Source organism: Poecilia latipinna, unplaced genomic scaffold, assembly GCF_001443285.1.
Source record: "Poecilia latipinna isolate Pla-1442-1.1 unplaced genomic scaffold, P_latipinna-1.0 Scaffold86, whole genome shotgun sequence".
Classification (NCBI taxonomy): domain Eukaryota; kingdom Metazoa; phylum Chordata; class Actinopteri; order Cyprinodontiformes; family Poeciliidae; genus Poecilia; species Poecilia latipinna.
The window spans coordinates 561,528-585,472 of NW_015112702.1; the positions used below are offsets into that span (position 1 = coordinate 561,528).

Below are 23,945 nucleotides of genomic sequence, written 5' to 3' on the forward strand. Positions count from 1 at the left end.
AAAAATATGTGTGTGTAGAGTGAGAGAGAGTATGTATTTTTTGTTTGTTTTATATATATATATATATATATATATATATATATATATATATATATATTCACACACACACACACACAATAATAAAAAAATTAAAAAAAAGCTATCAGGACCACTTACTCTTTTTTTTAAATGATCTGTGGCTTGATTTGTTCTTAAATGGAGTCAGATGATATTTATAGCATCAAAACACTTACATCTGTCAGAGTGATATTACACCGCAGGCCACATTTATCGGCACCTCTAGTAAACATGTACAAGAAAGCCTAAAAATAAATTAACCTTTTCCAGTAGTAGCATAAAATACCACAGACAAAATTAGTTGATAAGGGTAACAGGAACCTTTAATCATTAAATCCATAATTTGACACATGGTCCTATTTCTTAAAGCCATTGGCCAGCAGATTGCACAAAGACCCTCACCATGACTTCACCTGGAATCTTGTGTTTTGGGCACTTCAGACTTTTTTTTTTTCTTTTTTAGAAAACCATCATAGTTGGTTTGACGAGATACAAAGGATAAAAATCTAAAAAACGACCTCAGGTCAATTGTAAGATTGAGTGGAGGATGTCACCAGGGGATCTTTAATAGATAGCTTCATACAAAACAAAACTAAAAAATGAGCCATTACTGGATGCTTAAAGACAATAATCATTTAAAACATATGGCCAAATCAACACAGACATTGTTCAACAACATCCTTTCATGATCACTTTAATCCTAATGAAATGGACTTAAAATTGTGGACAATCTAGGAAGACTGTGCAAAAATAAATAAATAAATAAATAAATAAATAATTAAAGATCTCCCTCCTTGTTGCCTGGTGTGATGTAGAAGAAAGTACCATCTTAACAAACAGGCCAAAGTATGGCAAAGTATTAATAGCAGATGTGTCAATCAGTATTGGACTTTTACTAAAATCAGTTACGATTTCTCCCAACAAAATAATTGCACTCAGCTTTTAAGAGTTGGGTTTTTAGAACATTTTCAGTGTAAGATCAATTTGTTTGAAGTTTGGTCCAGATTTGTGGTGCAAAGAATCTGAATGCTGCTTTTTCCATGTTTGGTTCTGGTTCTGGGGATGCAGAGCATATCAGAACCAGAAATATCTGGGTGGCCTAGAAGGCTGATACAAGATATGCTTTAAAATGCATTTGTTTAAGTGTCTTGCAGCATCTCTACCAGGGATGCTAATGAGTGTTTAAGGTGCTGTAGATAAACAAATAAAAGTTATGTGACTGTACAGTGAATAAATCCATCTACAAAGTTGGTTTGAAACTTAGACTGTCAAAAGTTATTTCCAGATCCCCTTAAAAACAGTACCCTCCTATTAAGAAAAACAATCTAGATGATCCTGTTAAATTATTTACCCTATTCACTTTTTTTTTTAACTGTAGGAGTCAAAGCACAAACTCTATGTGTGGAAATGAATGTGCCTTGCACTGGGAGTTTCCCTCCCGTTTGCTACGTTTGTTGTGATCTATTGGCCATCTGGGGGTCTGCAGACCTGATCGGTGGTCCAGTATTTGGCAAAGCTCCCCGACTGCAGCATTCGGGCTTACTGTTCCTCCGAGAGAGAAAACATGCTTCTGTTTCAGGCGGCGCTTTCAAGCATTTCTTCGAACTCTTTGTCTTTGTTCCTGCTGTTAATGATCTCCCTCTAAGCCAGTTTCTGACTTTTTCCTCCTTCTCCTAGGCTTTTATAGCGACGCTCTCTCTTGCTTTACTTTACGGCAGCCTGGTAGTGAAACCTGAGCCCAGGGTCACTGACCTGGCCTGGCCTTGACTCAGGAGGTAGAACTTTAGAAAGTCCACAGGTGCGACGTTCAACCACACAAGCTAACACTCCCCCGACACACACACACACACACACAATCTTTCATTAAGCCTTGAACAGGCGAGGACTTACTATTCAGGCTCTGAGACAAGGTCAAGAGCTTTCATTACATCCTCCAAAAGAGACTCTGGTATGAAGCCATTATCTAGAAAGAGACAGACAAAAGGAGGCATAAGGAGACGTTGGTACATCATACACATAACACAATAAGTTGAGACAGGGCAAAGCATTTAGAAACACACACAAACATTGGCACATCAACTTGCAGATCTTGGGCAATGAAGTCATCCGACAACTCTCATATAAAAACTCTTGGTTCTTTCGCTCTGATTGGAACTGCATGATTGTGTTACCTGAAAGCAGTAACTTTAAATGCAAACATGTGTTTTTGCCCGTTTTGTCTGGCTGGATACTTCTAGGTTTATGTCACTGTGAGCTAGTGGGTTATCTTGTTCAGACTCTACCATATTCCCCGACTGTGTTGTGGAGATTAATTGACGATTACGGAGCTTGCTCTCTCACAAGCCACTCTTTTCTTCTCGGTCCAAAACCAGATGTCGTTCCCACAGCGACAACTGATAGTGGCTGTGAAGTAAGAGGATGCAGGCACGCACAAACAACGCCGTGCAGGGACATGACAAACTAATATTCGACTGCGACAGAGACGGGGAATTTCTGAGACGACTTATGAGTCAGTGCGTTGTGTGCGAGTTTTTTTTTTTTCCTATAACAAAAGGAGCTGTGCAGACTCTACATGCAACAGACAGTTTTACATCCCTTACCGCAGCGCTCAACTGTACGCTGCATGGATATGCGTGTTGTGTACAGTATTCTCCTTTCATGTGTGCACATTTGAGGTTAAGCGCGTGGGTTCACCGACAGCAGACAAAGCATGCGCTTGTGTGCACGGGTGTGCATGAGAGGAGGCCATATGGTACGCAGAACCTGCTGGCAGATGACAGCGGCACTGCCGTACTGTGCAACAGGACAGGAAGGAACAAATGAAGAGCAAGTAAGAACAAATGACAGTTATGTTTACAGATCTATAGTGGAGGTTTTCTGAGCAGACAGGACTGCGTCTAGCTGGAAGGGTTAATCTCAGCAGGTCCTGGAAGGACGTTCAGAATGAGGTCCACAAATCAGAACGTGCTCACAAAGGGCCAGAAAGTCAACAGGGCTGCTTAAGGCAGCTGAGAATGACACGCTTCATTTCGCAGTATAAACAAATGTACGTGAACACAACAGTTTCATCTATGGGCTGTGTCTAAACTGTTCAATGAGACAATATATGACTACACCTTTCATGTTCTTGTTTGATTATTAAACAATGATTAACTCCTGATGTAATTAAAATAATTACACCAGGAGTTTGTGTTGAAGGCACATCCAACTGTGAAAACATGATACTTGTCAAATAATATTTTAATATATATTGGATCAAAACAGTCCTTCGCAATTGTGATATTACAGACTTGCAATCACATAAAATGTGTAGGTTTTACAAACCAAAAACGTTGTTTTACAGACTCTTCATTAAGTGAAGGACAGCACTGATCAATGTGTAGTTCTTCATGTTTGTCAATCTAAATGTAACCTCAGGAATTTCTGACCCATTTTGAATTGATTTTACCAAGTTTTGGGATTGCGCCGAGTTTCGCCTTAATTGCGTCGTGCATCATGTGGTTTTACACTCTTTGAAACTCCAGATTGAAGATTCTGAAGTGTTGCTTCGACGTGCAGCTTGAGCAATCAACTCACATCTGAGCTTCTGGTCGTACAGTGAGAGAACATGATTTGAATACTTAACTCTGCAATGTAGTCAGTTTGAGCTGGTGCTGAAAATAGTGTGCAGTGTATGCCCACAAGTCCTAACGCAAAAAAATAAATAAATAAAAAAAAAAAGCTTCCTTTTGTGTTTTCATAAACAAAATAAAAATAACTGGATAAATTTCAAGCTACATTTTAAAGTTGAAAGTTTTCGTTAAGCATAGAATTATCAAGTTCAGCTTAGACCAGATCAGGCTTTATTTGACATGGTCAAACCACTTAAAAAAAACAAAAACATTTTTTTAATGACAGAACCTTTTCTTTCTGATTTGTCCCAAAAAATAAAAACTTTTTAAAAAGGTAAGCTGTATTTGGCAGAAATAAATTAACTAGTCTTTGAAAATAAATAGGCTGTTTTGGTTCGTTACTACAAAAGCTACACTAGTGTGGTACATAGTGCATGGATGTAATAAACAAAGTAGATGTGGAAAAAACCATCTAGGCAGAAGATGCAAACAAAGCAAGATGTGCCGTCTAAGTGAAAAATAAAAAAAGGTCCTATGGCTGATAGTTCCTTCATGTCTGTTGGGCTGCATTTCTAGAGATGTTCTCTTCTTTGTAAGCAGAAACAGCTGTTTGTAAATAATATGTCCTCTAAACAGGACGTTTCAGTCGCATCTTATGCAAATTAACCACAGAGGGGGAAAAAAGCAACAAAAAACTAACTTTCAACTTCAAAATGCAGATAAAAGAAACTAGTCATGTCCTTCCCACTCCCTTCTACCCCTGTTAGCTGGAAGAGGCAATAAGGGAGAGAAAAAGGGGGAAAGAAGAAAGAGGCAGGATGGTTGACTCAGCTGTTGGAGGGGCTGATCTGACAAACTTCAACAATAACAGCAGAGATCAGAGAGCCATTTTGTTCCCCATGTAGAAGAAAAGGAAAGAGTGACTGAGAAGGGAGAGATGGACAGGGGAAGTTTTCAATTAATCTGAAACATGGGGGGGAAAAAAGAAAGCCCACAGAGAGTGGGGTGCAAGATTATGATCACATGTGCAGTGCAAATGATGCAAACACTTGTTGCTTATTTACCTTCTGGATCAAATGACTGGAAAACCCTTCTTGCTTGTTCTGATGGAGATTCTGGACCTACCAACGACATCTCCTATTGGGAAGCAGCCAAATAGGCGAAAGAGGGAGGGAAAAGGAAGAAACACAGGGAGAGAAGAATAGCAAAAATTAAAAAACAGAGAAAAAAAAAACTAGCTTTGGATAACAAACTGGAGAAAATGTATAGAGATTTTTAACTAAATCTCTATACATAGGAGGAGAGAGGGGGACGAATCTCAAAAAAAATGGAGCAGATTTTAGATTGGTTTCTCAAAGAAAAGAGCTTCAACAATTGTACAACAGGAGGAATTCTAGAACAAAGAGAGAAAACATGGCAGAAAATTTGACTATACAATTTCAGGTTTCCAAGGTTAAGAAGAAAAAAAAAAAGTACCACACATAAGTATTACATGAGGTCAGCATATTTTGTCAGTCACTAGTGACTTTGTGGTGCAGCAATAATGTATGTTAAACATGTATTTGATGTGATAGACTAAATCTGTGCAGTGAGAGGGGCTGAAGCAATTAGCACAGAGTACTGGGTAATTAACAGATCCGCTGATAAACTTAGACAGCTTGTTTTCAGTCCAAACACACAATCAGGAAATCAAGCCTTACACATATAGACCATGTTCTGTGATAAACTTCCCTGTGCTTGTTGACCAAGAAAGGGCTTTACAGTAAAGCAGTGATGGAAGGGAATGAACAAAAGTGAAATGTGTTTGTTGATCTACACATTTTGATGCCTTTAATGACAGGCCTACAATCTACAGTACATATTTGCCTTGGGAAAGTATTCGTAGTCCAAGTTACACACGGAAAACTTCAATACTTCTCATTGGGATTTTAAATGATAGGAAAGTAAAAGATCTCACATAACTGAAGTGGAAAAAGGATGCATATTTTAAGAACTGGTCCGCCGAGACAAAATTTGAAATCTGTGATGCATGCAAAACTCTGTATGGGGCAGAAAACTGATACTTCGTGTTTCACTGAACACAGTGTCCCCATGGTGAAACATGCATCATGCTGTGGCGGTGGTTTTTATTCAGCTAGGAAAAAGTAGAGGCTGCAAAAAAAAAAAAAAGTTGAGAGCTGGTTCGCATTTTTAAACAAAACAACACATTCAGCAAGAGCTACGCAGGGATCCCCGTCTACCCAAATCTATTATATCTCTTTGCATTTGATAACTGGTAGCGACATATACAGGTGGCTTGTAGGTGAAATTACAGAGAAAATGGTTTCTACCATGTATTGACTCTTCAAAAGCGCACTGAATACTATATAAAATAAAACTATGCATTATGTGTAGATCTAGCACATCAAATCCTCCAAAAATACATTAAAATATTTGTCTGCAATAGGAAAAAACACCAAGGTCAATAAAAAAAACAACTTTTTTAAGGCCTAGAGTAGGTAAATGTTTTATTCTTGGTAATGAACTTTCTGAAGGCTTTAAACTTTAAACTCAAAACTTAACCTGTCCAACAAGATTTCTTATAGTCTTATTTTTTCATAAGAATCTGAATTGTTTTTTAAATTTAAAATTCCGATTTGCTTGAAAGATTATTGGAAACCTGACAAAAGAACAACCAATGAGTTCTTATAAGAAAAAAAAATTTTTTAAAGCAGAGAAAGCCACAAGATTAAAAATAAAAACCTAACAACATGATGAGAAGAGCGGAAAATGAAGAGAATACATTTTTAAGCATTTTAAAATATGCCTCTTTTTTTTTTATTATTCCAGCTAAAACACATCCAAAATCGTAGATGAAAGCAGAAAGGGTCTCACTGTTCTTGCCCGAGTGTGGGAGAGCGAGTATTTATGACAACAAATCGCTGGACAAACACATCATGTTTTGAGAGAACAAATGAGCCCTGCTCATCTTCTTTTAGCTGGCCTCTTTATTAAGCCTAGAGCCTCGGATCCACACAGCCTGCTTGGGTTTCACAGTCCACTTAATACTGTATTCAGGGCTTACTCAGCGAGAGAGGGGCGGTCAAGGCAGACACATCAAGAAGAGATGACTCCCAGCTGCTGGCTCTTCAAATGTAAAGAAAAACAGTCACACGCCAGAGAATATATGCTCGCATACCGTTCTGTCACACAAGCTATCGCAAGGGGGCCGACATGTTAACATTACAGGCTCCATAAAGCCGACAGCATTTTTGTCATAAGCAGAATACGTCAGTGTTGCGCTGATGATTGTGGACAATGGTTTGCAGGAGGAGGAAAAGTGACGAAAAGTTCTTTAGGATCTAAAAACAAACAAATCAGGTAAAGTTTAATTACAATGGCCTGCAAAAGTAATTGTACCCTTTAAAAACTTAACATTTTGTTTTTCTACAACCCCATACTTCAATATTTTATGGCAAATTGGAATTTAAATAGAAAAACCAATTTTGTGTTCAGTTCTTTTTACTCCGATATCCTTAAGGAAAATCTGTTCGAGACTACTCCCTTGACAAAAAAACTAGCTGCTCCATGGAGTCCATTTGTATCCAATTTACTATCCATATCTCAACTTTAAAAGGAAGAAACGCACGAAGAAAGATTTTACTGAAAGAAACTCGTTTCTCACGTTTTGTAGGGTGCACATACAGCATGTCAGCAAACGAGCACAATAATACTACAACAATCCCAATATTGAAACGTAGTGGTGGCAGCTTCAGTAAACTGAGTTTATGGGAAGATGGATGGAACTAGATTACCAGGAAAAAAAAGCTATCTGGTAATGGTGTTGCACATCCAGATGACATCATAACTTGTGAAAAACAAACAAACATGTAACTAAAACACAGGGTTTCTTTGTGCTTCAAGTTTATTGCAAACATAGGCCCACGATCTTGAGTAAGGCATCCATCTACTGGAGAGAGAAAAAAAAGTTTTTCTAAACAACATAGTTTAATTTAAAAAGTCGCATCTGGCTCCATCTGCTTTTTTGGCAAAGAAACAAGTCAGTTGAAGCTTCTTAGACTTTACGAGAATACCTTTATGTCCTCCTAAAACATTTTCTGATGCAAACAGAACCGAGCACGCTACTTGCATTGACAACCTGAATCTGTTGTACTCATAAGCTAATATTTATTTTAGTCCAAACAGTCATTTGTAACGTTGCTATTGCGTACAGTGAATAGCGATGTACTGCGCAGCCCTAAGCGAGATGCAGGGATGCGCTGGGAGACAATTTGTTGCAGGCTGCAGAACAGAGATTCACTTAAGAGCAAACAACACCAAAACATTATGTATGTTTTGGAATGGTCTAGTCAAAGTCCAGACATAAACCCAATTGGAATTCTGTGTCAAGCCTTAAAAAATTATGTCCACAGATCTTCTCTGTTCAAGTTGAGTGCTTGAGCTACTTCAAGAGGAATTGGATGTAGTTGGAGTTGCCAGATATGCAAAGCTAGAAGAAAAACATTCCTGCTGCTGTAATTGGCCATTTTCATTTGCAAAGGAAATACATTTGAAATAAATTGTAACTTGCGGATCTAATGTGACAAAATCTGGGAAAGTATAGAGTATGAATACTTTTACAAGCCACTTAATACTATATTTCCTAACAAATAAAACAAGTTTCTTCCCAAAGTGAAAAACTAGGAAACTTTATACTCAAAGTTCATGAACTAAAACAGTTTTCACGTAAATCATGTCTACTAACAATTGCAACATGATACTGGCTTTATCAGAGGATAAACTTTACAAATCGGTCATCAGGGAACTAAGAGTGACATGCCTTTACGGTGTTTTTCGTTTTAAACCCACCAAAATGAGCATGTTGAAAGGAACAGAGACAATTGTGACTCATTGTTGCAAAAGATAGTGCAGATAAGCACAGGCACTAATAACGGCTGCAGAAATGACAGAACTGTGTGTGTGTGTGTCTCTGTATGCGATGACATGTCTGCTTGCTTGTCTTTGATCTGTGTTTTATTAGAGGCCTCAGGAAGATGCTGCTGAGTTGGGAAACAAGTCACGGAGCTAACACTCTCTGCAGGGAGGTTTGGAAGTGTGCGCCTGTCTACTTGGTGTTTCTTCTTTCTCCACCGCGAACATGTTGGTAAGAGACAGAATCTGAGCAATAAACACTCTGCATCCCCTGATACCAAATGTTTGCTTATACGGGAGCATTGAATTCTTTTCTGCTTAGAGCTCCTACAAACACACAACACAACACAGAGACACACACTGGAACACCAAGGCCAACTCTCTTTAAGTGTGGCTAATGAAATCAAGGAGCACATTCCAAACTCTGCAGTTTGACCTCTTATGCACAAACCCTTGACCTGCATGACAACGCAACAACAATATACCCCTAATGAGTAAAGGATGAACAACATACAGATACACGCTTCCCGACTGATTAAAAAAACAAATTATACTGTGGGATTATTTTCTCTAACTCAAAGCATCAGCAAACAGGATTAAAAAAAAAGAGACTGTATTTAAGAACTAATTTAACCGTTTTATGCAGTATGAAGAGAGTGAGTGTGTTTTTGATTAGTCAGTTTACAAATTTTTCACATTTAAAATCCATACTTTTCCAGAATAAAAGTTGTAGACAAATTTTTAAAGAGGAAATAAGTTGGACAAACAGAAAGATTGAAGAATAAATTCATATAAATGGGTGAATGGACAGAGGAATGAATTATCTAGGAAAAATGGACAGATGAAGGCATAAGGGATGTTGAATAAAGATTATGGGCAAATGGAAGAATGAAAGGAGAGAACAGAGACAGAGAGAAGGGGAACAAACAGGAAGATGGAAACCAGGGTACTGAACTGAGGGACGGAGGGGCAAATGGATAGACAAGAAAAGTACAAATAGGGCTGTCAAAATAGTCGATATATCAAAACAAAAAATTATTAAAAATACAATAAAAAAATATTGGACAGAATTCATTTGTTCTCTAATTTGCCCAAATTATGGCACTTCTGGAAGAAAAGCTGCAGAAACAGAGACGCTCAGACAACAACAACATAATATGCAACCTTCTTAAGCCGACAAGGCAAACACAAAAGCGTCGTTATGAGGAATTTTCTCCTCTGATGCAGTCAAGACAAAAAAAAAAATACAATCTTAAGCGCTTCCCGGGGCATCTGCTGGAGATCCGGTGGCCCACCAGTTCTGCACCACACGACATTCTAGTCACGTAACACTCTGTTCTACTGTGGTATGAGTTAATGCAGGAAAATGTTAATAAGCACATGGCTTAGTAGACTATCAAATACTCAAGCCACAAAACAAACTAGTGTTGGATCTCGTTTATGCTTGTAATAGGTTTTGCATGAACTAGATATAGGTTTGTTTTCAGTCAATGTATTTATTGATATAGAATGACTCTTTATTTGTTAACGAGCAGTAAAATCAATTTGTATGCAATATTAAATTGACAAGCAAATGCAAGCACACACTGGCACGCTAATGACAAGCAATATTAAAGGTGAAATATTTACACAACTGAATCAAAATGGTACTCACTTCACAAAGGATATTAAAACTTACTAAGCATCATCTTGTTTACTGCCAGACCAAAAACCGAAGTGACACTTAAATTATAATTTTATAAACAAGGATTCAACTGTCCTCTGCTTATTCTTGGATGTTATAATTAATCATGTTTTTGCATTCAACTAGGAAGAACCTGTGCCTTCAAAACAAATGTTGTCACAGTATTGTAAATGGATAGTAAAAGGGCCAAACAGAGAAATGTAATAAGTTAGTGCAAACGGATGGATTGTTTTTAGGATAGCAAATGGACATGGCATGTATATATGTGTAGATATACAAGAGAATAACTGGATGGACGAAAGGACATACATATGAATGGTGGAATGCATAAAACTTTTAGACAATGACACAGGCTACAGTTTGGAAATATAAATGCATTTCAATAACCTTAAGCACCTTTTGAGATTGTATAAGAGCCTTATTTATTAGCCAAGAGATCTCGACTGGCCTACAACAGATTTGAAGTGCTGTTGACTGTCTAAGTTATCTTCCTTTGTTGTAATCTGGTTGGGTTTCCTGCATCACGGTCTGCTAGATAAAGTACAAAAGCTTGTCTGAAAGTAATTTGACCCTTTCAGCACTTGTGTCACTTCATGGAATGTCTGTGAATGGGTAAAACCTTCATCAGCATGTTTTTGGGGTTCTTCAAGCAGAGAAGATCTCTCACTCATCTAGTTTCCCCTTTCACTTTGTCTCTTGCCCTCGTTAGCTACCTTTTCCTGGGATAAGTAGGTACTCCAGTTTTGTAGTATTTCCTCCCTTTCTGCCCTCCACTTTTTGTTCATTCTTCCTTCTTCCTTTCAGACTTTATCTCCACATCAAGGTAGCTACTCCAGGTAAGACAGGTAGGCATAGCCTTTTACTAGAATTACACTCTCTTTCCCTCCTGTTCGCCTAAAGAGGTATTGTGTGTGCTGAGAGGCTGTGAGTGGACATGGAGTATATTTAAAGGTCTCAGTTTCAAAACAAAGCACAGGTCTTGGATAATGTCTCCAGTTTTGTTCAGAGCAGGTACAGATAGCCTTACTACAAGACAGATTGAGGAGAAGGTCAGCATGCAAGAGATTGCTATGTAAATGGGTCATTACTGTGTTTGTGCTTTATAGTTCTTAGTTCGTCTAAAAACTCGGGTCCTATAAAAGCATATGACCCACGCCATCACAAGAAATCACAAGAAACAATGGAAAGATGTTCTCCTGCCACATAATCAGTGTGCAGTTTCTGCTGGAGGTCTGTGGGTACGTGCGTGAGCCTCGAGTGTGACAGACAGAACAAAACAGTGATTTATGAAGCCGTCTTCGATAACCAAAAGTGCGTCTCTGTGAAAAGAGATGAGACACCAGTGAGTAGTTGTATAACACACTGATGGTTCCTATAACACTGACAAATACCCAAGGGTGAACGAAGAATAAAGCAGCACGTACACACTTCCGATGACAACCCTTTATCCCATTACAATGACCTTTGGTCTGACCTGTCAAAGGTTATTAATGACTGTTAATGTACACCGCTTTGTTGTTTTGTGTTTACATGTGACCCGCACCCACTGATCAAATGAACAAGGGAGCAATCCTGTTTAGAGGAAAAAAGATCCTTAAATGTGCCTGTGGTGTTCTATAGAAATCTTCCTCTATCTTTTTATTGCATCTTTTAGGAATGATGTAATGGGTCAGCAGCAGTACTGGCAAGAATGGCATCGTAGACAAGCCTCTTATTCTGCACTCAATACATTTATATTCTCGTTTTAAGTAGAAAAATGTTCCATAAAATAAAACTAGGTTTTAAAGAATACCTATAAAACAGTTCTGTCCAGATTTGTCCCAATCTAAGATGGTCCAAAAGCCCTAAAAAGTCGAACATATCGCTATGTCCCCGGGCCAGTCTTTTCTTCCAGTGGTTACATTGTAACAATGCAGGGAAGTTGCCCAGTCTCCAGGAAGTAGTTAGTTCCACATTTCAATTGCCTAAATCTATTGGGTTTCCTTCATAAATGAATACAAGTTGGTTGTGCATAGCAGCATATCATTCAATTATTTTCAAGGAAAACTTTATTTCTTCTCCGTCAGCCCACTTTCCTCTTTTTTACTAGCCTTTAAAAGACGTCTTGTGTGCAGACAGAGGTGGAAGTCTTAGAAGACAGAGAGCGCCATGGCGGCTGCTACCTCAAGTAAATCACTGACCCAGAGCACAAATACTGTACACAGAGTCACACAAACACACACATGCAAGTCCCAGGAGACGTGCAGATACAGCCTGTGAACCTCATCACTCAGTGAGGGTAGAGTAAAGACTGATGAGAAATGTCACAAGAGGATCCCCCTCCCCTAGGCCCCTTTCCTGAGTGACCACTGCAGTGCCCTTTTTAAGTGCATCCTTCCTCTCAACTTCCTTTCCTCCCCTTTTCATCCCATGAGGGACTAGTAAGGTAAAGAATAAGATTTGCAGGATGATCCTTCAGTTGGGCAGCCTAATCTCTAAAAACTGTAAGGGAAAGAAACTTAAAAAAAGTAGGCTGGTTTTCTGGAATATGACTGGTTTTTATCTTTCTCCTCTACCTACATACTAAGAACTCCAGTCAACTCCAATCACCAAATACCAATCTTTAAAAGGAAGGACCTGCTGATTCCGATTTTGGTCAATACCAATTTTTTAGTTTGAAATGCCGCAAATTATAGCGAGAAAGTCACTATTATTGTTAACTTTAACTACTATTGCTAACTGCAAATGTGCAGACATGATCTGGTGGGCCGGTCTATCTGTCAAACTTCTCTCCTGGAAGAGCAGAAGAGGACAGTGGTTGATTTTTAAATGTTTTCTGAGGTACAGGATGAGATTGGCTTTATATGCAAGCATTGGCCAATCACCGATTTCCCAAACTTAAGAAAAGCGGTGCCAATCATTTGACTGGCTGATAAACCAGTGTACTGCTTATTACAATCCAATATACAGTCACTATGGCTTTTTCTAGCACACAGACCAACCCTAATACAGGACATAGAGTCTTGGCATGTGAAACAGAAATGGAAATATTTATTTTGTGTAGGCAGATTAAATAAAAAACAAAAATGCTATTAAGATAACAATTTAAAAGCCATGGTCAGACACTGACAATCGTTCAGGGTAATACAAATGAGAGGATTTGCTGGAGTTAAAAGCATTATAATTAGGTATGGTTTTGTTTTGTATAACAAAGAATAGATAATAAGCTTCAAATTAGCTTGAAAAAGATTTCCTTTTAAAGAGTCCAAATGAAACTTGTCAGGTTTACCAAAGTAGCTCCAACAAGTCTACTTTTCTCTCTAGTTGGTCTATAGCTTGCGAAGCAGACTACTAGCATCAACATGTAGCCCTGTCTGTGTATCTTAGCTAGTTTTTGTGTGCATTTGTTGTGTGCATTTGAATGAAACAAATGCATTCTGATGAAACTTTGGAATCACATCCTTTGGAATACACCAACCAGCTAAATCCGCGCACGCATGCACACCACTAAAGCTAATCAGGATTAAATTTCTTCTGCTCTGCTATGTGAATGTATATACATACAAACATATATCCAGCCCCAGGGAGTTGTGTGAATCGGTAACTCATTAGCGCATACATGATTGGTTCATCACAGATCCAACATTTGATACACTAGGACTGCCGGGCAGAGCTTTAGCCATGTAACCGAGCTTTTAATCAATTTTATATTAAGAGCGTGTTGTAATGATAGCGAGGACTTCCTAGACCCTTAATTTAATTCACAATCTTTTGCTGTATATAGTTACAGTCTCACTGATGGGTGTGATAACCTGGTTTAGTACAAGATGCATGCATTCACACACACACACCTGTATAAGGAAACACACCTGACGGCACTCTCCTCAGGTGTCCCAACATTGCCTCAGCTGTAATATGGGTTTTACCAGTTACAGCATTTCTGGAACACTGAGTAGAAAAGGTCAGAAAAAGTCTAGATCTCGTGTTTTTTCAACCAGCTGGAGTTTTGTGTACCAAGAACACAGAGCTCTGCTACTGCAACAAGACAGTCCAGAAAGCGATTAAAAGCTGTAAAATTAGAACAGTGAGGCAAAGTTTCTTAAAGTTGTACAACTTTAACTCGGTAAGTAAGTAATGATTTCGCAAGTTAATAAGCATAATTGCTACAACAGAATCATTGGTTAGTTTTATTACTGAAAACCACAGCATTTAAACATGGTATTTTCACAACAAGACTATGTTTCTGTCCACTGCCCCTGTAAAACTGGGATTCAACAGAAACCATTTTGGCTGCATTTCATCCCTCACATTTATTAGGTTTACAAACCGGCAGAAATCTTGTAAAGGGAGATGTAAAAAGAAATAAAAAAAATCTCCATCAGTACACACACTATAGGATTAAGGTCAAAATCACTGTAGTGCATAATGCTGACGTGGTAGGAGGTGTTAACGACACCAACATTTAAGGAGATTCTAAGCATCACTAAAGCTGTGGCAGACTAAAGAGCCTTGTATTTTCTTTGGAACCTTTTAGCCTCTCAGCTTTCTCTGTTTTGACAAAACAGCCAGGACAGAGTAAGCCAGATGCCAGGAAAAAAAAAATAGACAGAGAGAGAGGGACAAAATAAGCATAAACACACATACACATGCACACAGAGAATACAAAACAAAACATAACACTTTATACTATTATTGTGGCTTCCAGATATAAATTGCATACAAATACCCGTTTTTTATTTTTAATCTGCATTTTTGAAATTGCTTGACTAAGAAAATATATTTTCCATGAAAAACCTGTTTGCATGTTTTCAAAGGGTGCAAACACAGCAGAAAAGTTGTGTTCAGTTAAATATCTTTGTTAATGTGACCCTTGTGTTTGCAGCAAGTTTGTGATTTACACCACATTAATAGCCACACACTAATAGCACAAAATAATTTATTCAAATCACGTTATCGTCTCATTCTTGATTATCTATTTAGTCAAATATGAATGCTGAGAGTGTTTGAGACTAAACTCTACCAAGAAAAAAAAAATCTGGAACATCCATCCGCTTTGTTATAATTGCCCTGACAGCAAAGGTAAACCTGGTGTCTTTTAGTGACGCCAAGCAGACTTTTACATCATACAATATAACAAATGTACTATTTAACTCCCTTCTTCCCCACTTGATACTTGATTGGTGACAATCCAACATGCAGCACCTGCCATATAAGACAATCTCCTGTGTTCACATTCCTTCCCCCTCCATCTCTGCCTCACCTGTTTTTTCATACACACTGATATTTGATCTACACAAAACTAAATCTGTTGAGCACATTCCTTATTTTAGTTTTTCTAACCTGCTGAGAAATATCTGCCTTGTGTTGCACACTCTGTCAGTGTGTGAAATATGTACTGGATGAGTGCACTCAACTTGCCTTGGTGAAAAATACAGAGAGATGCGTTTCACTGCCAAGAATCCAAATAGGGAACTTTGGAGATTTGAGGAATGTCCCGACCTAAAAGAAAAAAAAAAAGAAACAGCAAAAGGAATAGATTATAAAAGGAGAGAATCTATTTTTGGCAGGTACCACTATGATTTAGCATTTGCTTCTAATCAAACATATCTTTTTATTAGAGAAATGAACTGACTGACTGAACAGAAAAGACACGTTACAAAAATAAACTCCCCAAACACCATCAGGATTAAATTAAAAACTCATATTCACCAAAATGACCTTTTCCCTTGTTAGGATAACATGTATGTTGTGTATGAATGGGAACATGTGCACATTGTAAACAGGTTCATTCAGCCAATTTGAAGACTGGCTTCCATATTTTTATGATGGCTTTATTTCCCTTTTGCACATCCATACTGAAATTTTAGCTCTTTGTGACTTAAGTTGCAACATTATGTTAAAATCCCAAGATTCATAATCTCACAATCATTTTAGATAATACCTTATTTATTTTGTGTAACTTGGATTTGCCTCAGTCAAAAAGCTTAGATATATAGCTGTATAGATGCCCTAAGTATTTCTTACATTTTGAACACGATTTCCACCCACACTAAATGTATTTTATTAGAATGATGTGCGATAAACCAACACGAAGAGAAATGAATAGGAAAGAACTTTTTACAAATGAAAACTCTAAACAGTGTGGAATGAACATGTATTCATTCCCTCCAAGTCAAAACTCGGAGGGAATGAACTGGAACTGGAATGAACTGGAACTGCAGTTCCAAATGTAGAGATTTGCTCTTAAAGCAAGTCTCTACATTTTTACCCATTCCTGCAAATCAGTTTGGATGGAGATGGTTTCAACAATTTTGAAGTCTTTGTTTGGGTGACTGAAGCTCCAAGGCAAACACATTCTTAAGCTGTTATGCAAAATCGACTTTTTTGAGCTCTATATCATGTTAAGATGTTATTTCCTCATCAAAGCCAGACTGTTGCTTTAATTCCTTCATGCATGTCAGAGAAATCCTTCAATGTCCCATGGCAGGAATTTGGTGAATTAAAGTGAGAAAGTATGTTGTGTCCCTTTTGATTTGTTTGAACAGTTTACTTCGAAATCTTTTAAAAAGTGCTGTAGTTTGTAACTTTTACTGGAAATATACCAGATCTCAGAGTAACATGAATGAAATGTCTATTTACTCGTAAGCTTTCGTGCTCAACTCAATTGTGTTCATTTTGAATTCCCGATCAAAAAAAGCAAAAACAAAAACACACGTTTTCAGCACACTTAGCAAGAGCTCGACAGTTTGCTTATACTCCTCATTTCTCTTCTGCATGTGTCTGTACCTTGCAGTAGCGCAGTGACTCCATAAGCGTGAGGAAGCCAACAGATGCTTGTTTATGAATTCCATGCAACTCTACAAGAAATTAAACAGAATTAAAAAGAGAGGTGAAAATTGATATTATTGACGGAAGATTGAGTTATTTACTGTTAATATGTGAAGATATGAGATTAAAGCAATGGCTAATCTCAGAGAAATATGGTTAAGTCTAGGATTACTACTTGCTCCATGTGTTAATGAGATTTATTTGTCAATAACATCAGTGCCAGCTCTTACTCATGCCAGAGCATTCCCTGTCTCCATCCCATACATTAGAGACGGCATGGCCGGTTATAAGGAGGTTCACCAGGCTCTGACTGAACGAGAAAGGGACAAGGAAAAACAGTGTTTATATAAGAAAGAAAATCTGTTGTGCACATATGTGCTTTGCGAAGAAAATATGGAGTGCTTTGCATAAGAACAGCAAAGTCTTTAATTAGCAATAGAATTTTAATAAAAACAAAAATCCACTTTGTAATACTTGTGTTAGTAATGTAAACTAAAACAGCTTTGAATAATAATCATTTTAAGTCAGCTTAATGCTGAAGAAACAAGAAGATGGATTTGTATACCTTCCATGACCATGTATAGGGTCTATCAGGGGCTCTGTTGGGTCCTGGATTTCATTTCTAATATTCTCTATGCCCTGCAAAAAAAAAAAAAAGGGGGAAAAGCAAACATTTGTTGAACATTTAGAAATCTCTGCAACCTCCACATAAAGTTTGAACATTAACATACAGTATTTCTGAATAAGTATCCAAACGCAAAAACTTATATTCGATTTGTACCAAATTAACTTTATTTTTTTAAATCCCTTAATCTCAGAAATCATATTACCGCCGTCAGTATTTGAAATGACCATTTGTCTCTCCCTGCTACATTTTTTCCCCTTACCTTAGTGAGGATGACAGAGTAAAGGAAAAGCAAAACCCCACAGCACCCCCTCCAGGACTGGTATAGAGACAGCACCTCCTCTCTGAGATCAGACACTGACAGGACAGTTAGCTTGCTGCAGGATAAAGGAGAGGTGGGGAAGTATAAATATATATACAAATCTTAAGAAAATAACATGAAACAACAAAAAGTAAATTCCAAGGGTGTCAGGTTGTAAAATGTCACAGGACATGGATTGTGTTTGCCAGTCCTTAATGTGTAAAGATAAAAAAAATGACGCAAGACAAAACAGGACAAAGAAAAATTAGACCGCTAGGGATTAGCGCTCCATCCTTCTCATCCTAATGCTCATTAAAAAAATACCAGTGAATCCGTCTGTCTTATTTAGCATGCACCTCTTTGCTTTGAGCAAGCTTTGCGTTTTGCTGACTGTAGTCTAAGCTGTCAGGGAGCTATGTGATGAAATTTCAATGTTTCTCACAGCAAGCTCAACCGTGCATATATTTAATTTGCTGGTGTGTCTTTAACAGACATCTTGTGTGTCAGATAAGCGCTCTTTCAACAAGGCAATCAATGAAAGCAGAGAGTTGGCAAATTGTAAGGAGAGTGAAACTGCAAGTTCACTCTAAAAGCCAAGACAGATAAATTGACACCTCCTTTTCATGCTCCCCGTGCTTCTGAGAAAAATGCAGCAGAAAATCCTGCACTTTGGCAATTGTCCAACCTCATTGTTTGTTTTAAATCTCTCCCTCCAGAATATTCATCATTTTACCAGACTATATTGGGGAAAGTATTTATGATGAGAGGAAATATTGGTATGGTATTTGATAAAAAATAATCTTCACTTACTGAAGTACACTGTGAAATTGCTCAAAGCCAAGGTCCTCAGCAGCCAAAGCAGCTAGACACAAGAAAACACAATCACAGAAACCATCAAGGCAAAACGTCAGATTGTCAGAGTTAGTCTGTCAAACTTCAGTAAAATGTATTTAGTTGGGCAGCCAAAGATGCAGTCAGTGAGTGGGCGATGATACGAGACTAACTTGGCTGCTGTTCCTGTGGCGACTGACTGCTCTCTGGTCTTGGCATGTCCTGTGTTTGAGACTGTGTCTGGGTCTTAGAAAGCGTGCTAGGATGTGGGCTCTGTCCCTTGGCCCAGGTCACAAAACAGAACCCTGTGGAGGGGCTGGCACAGGCAGACTCGAGGATTTCACTCAGTGTTGAACACAGGGCCATCTTCTGCTCCTCTTCTAACGGAGACAAACGTGAAAATATCAATTGTTTTGGTTAGACATAAGGAAAACAGTAAAACCCAATAATCATCTTTTTAGGGAAGTTACCTGACATTTTTCTCCAGGTGGAACTTTCTCTGTTAAAAAGAATGTTCTTTAGAAGGAAAGCCTGCAAAGAAACACAAACTCAGTTTACAGCAACTGGAATTTTAGCTATATATCATGTTGGTTACGTATCTAATATTCAAAGATCTTATCTTGTTGCCACTGAATGAGCTAATATTCAGGCTGTTGTGCAGTGAGAAACTTACTTGAACAGGTGCAATCACAGCACATGGTCCTCCTTCAAACTGCTTCAGAGCCGTTTGCTCATGTTCACTAAAAACAAACCCTGTGAAAAGGGGAAGTCTTCATTCAACAGTGAGCCAATCATTCATTCTGTATACACATTAAGGCACACAATAAGCAAAATTTTGGCTGGATCTTTAGTAAAACATGGATTGACAACAAACATATACATAAAAAATAAAAGAAGAAGATTTAAAATGTGCAAAATAGTTTGATAAACTCTAGGCTGTCTAGCCTGGCAGAAAGAGATATTCAAATGTTTGCCAATTTCTAAACAACTGAAAACACTGACATTAACTCACTGTGGTTATCACAACAAAAGCCCTACCTTGAGACCATCTTCGAAAGATCGAAGTGGAAACTCCTCCCCCTGTTGGTTTTCCCCAAACCAGATCAACCACCTCCTTATTTAACTCTGACATGATTGGCTTCAAATCCTTAGTAACGCCCTCTTCGGTCCAACCTTCATGCAGGGACGAGAGAGGCTGTTTGTTCTTAATGCAGTCTCTTCCAAATGGCAACACTCCACTTCTCAGGGCAGTCTGTACCTGTGGCATTAGCCACAACTTCTCTCTGTGGTCCAACTTCGTCTGAGCTCAGGGGCTGGCAGCAAAATGGAGCGTAGGTATGACATCAATCTACCAGGCAACAGAACACAAACACAAATCCAGATTTGCCTTTGGTTAAGGTGACCTCAAGATCAGACAAAACAACTGTTATATTGAGTAACAGAAGAGCTTGGATTTTGTACAGTTGGACAGATATTCACAGATTTGTACTTTATTGATATTCTCAAACAAAGTGTTGTAAAGTACTGCTTCCCTCTAGTCAAAGTGAGTGAGCTATATCATGACCTAACTGATCACTGTACTAAACATTTACCAAACGGATATTTCTAGGCTGGTACCAATTGCCATTTCTCCTTAATGTTTGACCAGCAGATTCTGGTTTTTGTAAATTATGATTTATTTTTCTAATATCCATCATAGTCACCTGAGTACATTTTATTTTAATTCAGTGATTTAAGTTAACAAAATTGACCATATGAGGGAAAGGTTTTCTGGAAAAAAAAAGAGAGTTTTTTTTGTTTGTTTTGTTTTTGTTTAAGCCAGAAAAGTCATTTTCTGTCTTGATGACTTTTCTGCATGCCTGCAAAAAAGTAGCTTACGATGTTTTTTTTGTTTTGTTTTTTTTCTCCAAAAATAATCTTCCACCATGCATGGGAATACAAAATGTTCCACAAAAGATGGTGCCACTTTCTGATGAGATCAAGCTGTTTTCTTCAGTTCTCAAGTTACAGTTAATTAGTAGAACATTTTATTTATTCATTTATTTTTTCAAATAAAATAAGAAAAAGCATTACATAAACTTGTTTTGTGAAATAATATTCTCTGTCACAGCTTTTAATTTAGAAAAAATATTCTACAGCAAGAAATGCGACTGTACACACTGAACACTGAAAAAGGTAGGTAATTGAAAAACCATTTGTTCAAAGAGAAATAATTTCTAAAAAGTGTTTTTAATTAAGGAAGGGTTTTACATTTCTGTATAACGGGTTTTTAAACTGGACATATGTAAAGTATCCAATAATTTCAGCTTAATTATTGATAATAAATAATAATAATAATAATAATAATAATAATGTGGCTCTCATTATGTATCCTGTATTAATGATTGTACTGATTGTACTCTCTCCTACGTTGCAGTTGAAAAAAAGCTGCAAAACTTTTGAGCTTTTGTCGAAACTTGACATGAGCAGTGATGAATTATGAAGAAAAATTCAGAAACATTTTTGGGCGTTTACTAATTGTACTACACAATTTAGCTTGGGAAGTGTTCTTGAATTACATTTCTAATGAAACATAAAAATTGCAACCTGTATCATATACGCAATGATCGTACATATCACGTTTGAAGTATTTACAGAACCTGGCGCTAATAGAGTTATTTGAACACTTGCTCGCTCTGCAGCCAAGCTAAAAGGCTAGCGGCTCCGTTAACGTCAGGTGGTTACAACGGATGATAAACAACGAAATATTTAACAACGAGCGAACAGCTCACTCTTTAATACAATATGGCGAAGCAAAAGTTAAAATATTAGGTAACTTTGCTTGGCACTATCAAGCACTAACATTAACACCTTTCAGCTAACCGTACATTGCTTTATCATTCAATTTCTTGTCACTCCAGGGCGGCGGCAGATATAACGGTCGTGAGAGGCTGTAGTTTATCATTATTTCGACGTAAATATTCTACACTTACCTCAAAATAGACTCGAGTATTAGGGGGTTTGTATAGGCTGTATTTTGTTGAGCAATTTCACCGCCAGCCGCATTTCTGTCATTCGTTTATTTACAACAAATTGTAAAATGAAGAAAAAATGCTGCGTCCATTTGACGTATTATACCATTGGTTGAAATCGAGAAAGTTCCAGATGCGTCACAAGGCGTTGTCTCGACGTATTGCCCGATTGGCTCATCAGCTTGTCGATCAAGTTTAGCGCACCCTCAGAAATGGATTAGTAAATTTAAAACACAGTTTATGACTTCATTTTTTTATTATAGCTTTCAGAATATTTATGCAACAACAAACATAACACTAGATCTGGACTATTTTACGTTTCTACTTGCTAAGTTTTAAAAATGTATTCAGTATGATTGGTATTTTGTTCATTATCTCTCTCCGTAGCTGTGACTGTGGATGCGTTTCTTAACAATCAGCCGGTGAATGACATGGGTGGAAAAGATCGCAATGAGAAGAGTATTTTCCTTTTAAATATAGGGCAAATTATGCATATTTATTTTAGCTAAAGGAGGTCAGAGGCAACCTGTCAAACCGATCCTGGATTTTTTTGTCAACACCCGTTAATAAAAAGCAAAAATTACATACATTTTACCAGAGCTCACCTCCTGACGCATACCAGGTGGAAATCAAAATCTGCAGATCAAATAACTTTATTTAGAAATATGCTTAAATACCAATGACAGTGAAACCGAGCATGGCGGTTGAGATATGCACATGTCACGACAGATGCACTGTTTGAGATTGATTGTGTACAAACCACTCCTACACGGCGTCCCTATTGCCTCGTCAAGTCGCAAATGGGGCGCACCCAGCTTCAGCACTTACCGCATGCGTGTTGCATGCCGCCTACAGTTCAGTTCTTTAGCACGCGTGAAGTATATTTGGGAAAAGATTTTTTTATTAAGGGGCAAAATTCATTGTAAAGAGTAACGAACGTTATTTATCAGTATGGGAGGTCAGGCTAAGAACAAGAAGAAAAATAAACCCAAGAGGAAGGACAACCGTCAAAACAGGGGTCAGCTGTGCAGTGTTATTTTTTTTTGTTTGTTGGTTTGTTATATCCAATGTAAAATTTGTTCGTGCCATTCATCACTAAATGAGACACAACTTTTCATTCGCGCCTATGTTTCATTTCCACAGATGGAGGATTTGTTGATTTATCACCTCAAGAAAGGATGAAAGTAAGAATGCATGAGAAAGCCAAGAAGAAGACAGCTGAAAAGTACTCAGTACAACAACTACTAGAGAAGGTGCCTTTAAAAATGAAACGTATCACAGTAGAAAGTGTCTAGGTTTTATTCTGTACATTTACTTATCTTGTGTGTTCAGACTCAGGAGTACATGGACAGTTTTGACTTTGAGATGGCTGGCCTTTTCTGTCAGAGAGCTCTGGATGTGGACTCCAACAACCTACAAGCTCTTGACATGCTGGGACACATTTGCTCCGAATTAGGAGACATGCAGAAAGCTAAATCAATATCCTTTTGTGACTTTATTGTCCTTATACATTATCTACTGATTAGTCACTAAAGCATTGTGTATTTTGCTCATTCTGTCCTGAAATGGAAATAGTTTGGGCTTCCTTTACCAAGTCCTAAGTGTTTCTCCGTGCAATAGACCTGAGTCCGGATGTTGGTCACAGCAAATACATGTATCTGGGACAAATTCACACCGGCCAGGAGGCTGTGGACTACTACACAAGAGGAATACAGGTTCTTCTATCGGTTCTAGAGAAGCAGGAAACAGAGGTCAGTGAGAACAACTTCATACCCTTTGAACCTATCCACATTTGACCACTAGACAACTACAAGCTTTAATATATTTATATATTAATTATAATTATATAATTACCAAACAAAAAGAAAATAATAAATTGTTTGTCACAATATTTTGGAAATAAAAAACAAACTTGTGGCACGCTTTTGTTTTCAACCCTTCTGATTGATGACTTTGCAGAAAAATCTTGTCCGGCTGTAACAGCTGTCACTTTTGTGTGTATATGTCTACCAGCTTTGCACAGCTAAAGACTACTTTTTTTTTTTTTTTTTTTTTTTTTTTTCAAATTTCTCCCCACAAGAAACCCTAAAAAATATAATAAAAAACT

At 37.7% G+C, this 23,945-nt stretch overlaps 2 protein-coding genes across 4 annotated transcripts in view; one reads left to right on the forward strand and one right to left on the reverse strand.

Annotated features, from left to right (window-relative positions):
- mindy3 (MINDY lysine 48 deubiquitinase 3) overlaps window positions 1-21,960 on the reverse strand; it is a 35,182-nt gene extending 13,222 nt beyond the window's left edge. For 2 of the 3 annotated variants that reach the window (XM_015022459.1, XM_015022452.1), the window contains exons 1-13: window positions 21,800-21,960; window positions 19,866-20,175; window positions 19,501-19,580; window positions 19,298-19,358; window positions 19,001-19,207; window positions 18,807-18,858; window positions 17,958-18,072; window positions 17,636-17,709; window positions 17,301-17,380; window positions 17,029-17,099; window positions 15,661-15,741; window positions 4,733-4,805; window positions 1,948-2,020 (exon numbers count right to left, since the gene is read on the reverse strand). In XM_015022459.1, coding sequence (XP_014877945.1) covers window positions 1,948-2,020; window positions 4,733-4,805; window positions 15,661-15,741; window positions 17,029-17,099; window positions 17,301-17,380; window positions 17,636-17,709; window positions 17,958-18,072; window positions 18,807-18,858; window positions 19,001-19,207; window positions 19,298-19,358; window positions 19,501-19,580; window positions 19,866-20,094 — 1,196 coding nt within the window. In that variant the 5' untranslated portion in view covers window positions 20,095-20,175; window positions 21,800-21,960. The remainder of the gene's footprint in view (window positions 1-1,947; window positions 2,021-4,732; window positions 4,806-15,660; window positions 15,742-17,028; window positions 17,100-17,300; window positions 17,381-17,635; window positions 17,710-17,957; window positions 18,073-18,806; window positions 18,859-19,000; window positions 19,208-19,297; window positions 19,359-19,500; window positions 19,581-19,865; window positions 20,176-21,799) is intronic. The other variant, XM_015022464.1, reaches the window with a different exon arrangement.
- A 654-nt stretch (window positions 21,961-22,614) lies between these two features.
- Window positions 22,615-23,945, forward strand: part of LOC106939896 (probable assembly chaperone of rpl4) — a 49,047-nt gene continuing 47,716 nt past the window's right edge. Inside the window, exons 1-4 of the mRNA XM_015022473.1 lie at window positions 22,615-22,856; window positions 22,982-23,091; window positions 23,171-23,317; window positions 23,440-23,589. Coding sequence (XP_014877959.1) covers window positions 22,790-22,856; window positions 22,982-23,091; window positions 23,171-23,317; window positions 23,440-23,589 — 474 coding nt within the window. The 5' untranslated portion in view covers window positions 22,615-22,789. The remainder of the gene's footprint in view (window positions 22,857-22,981; window positions 23,092-23,170; window positions 23,318-23,439; window positions 23,590-23,945) is intronic.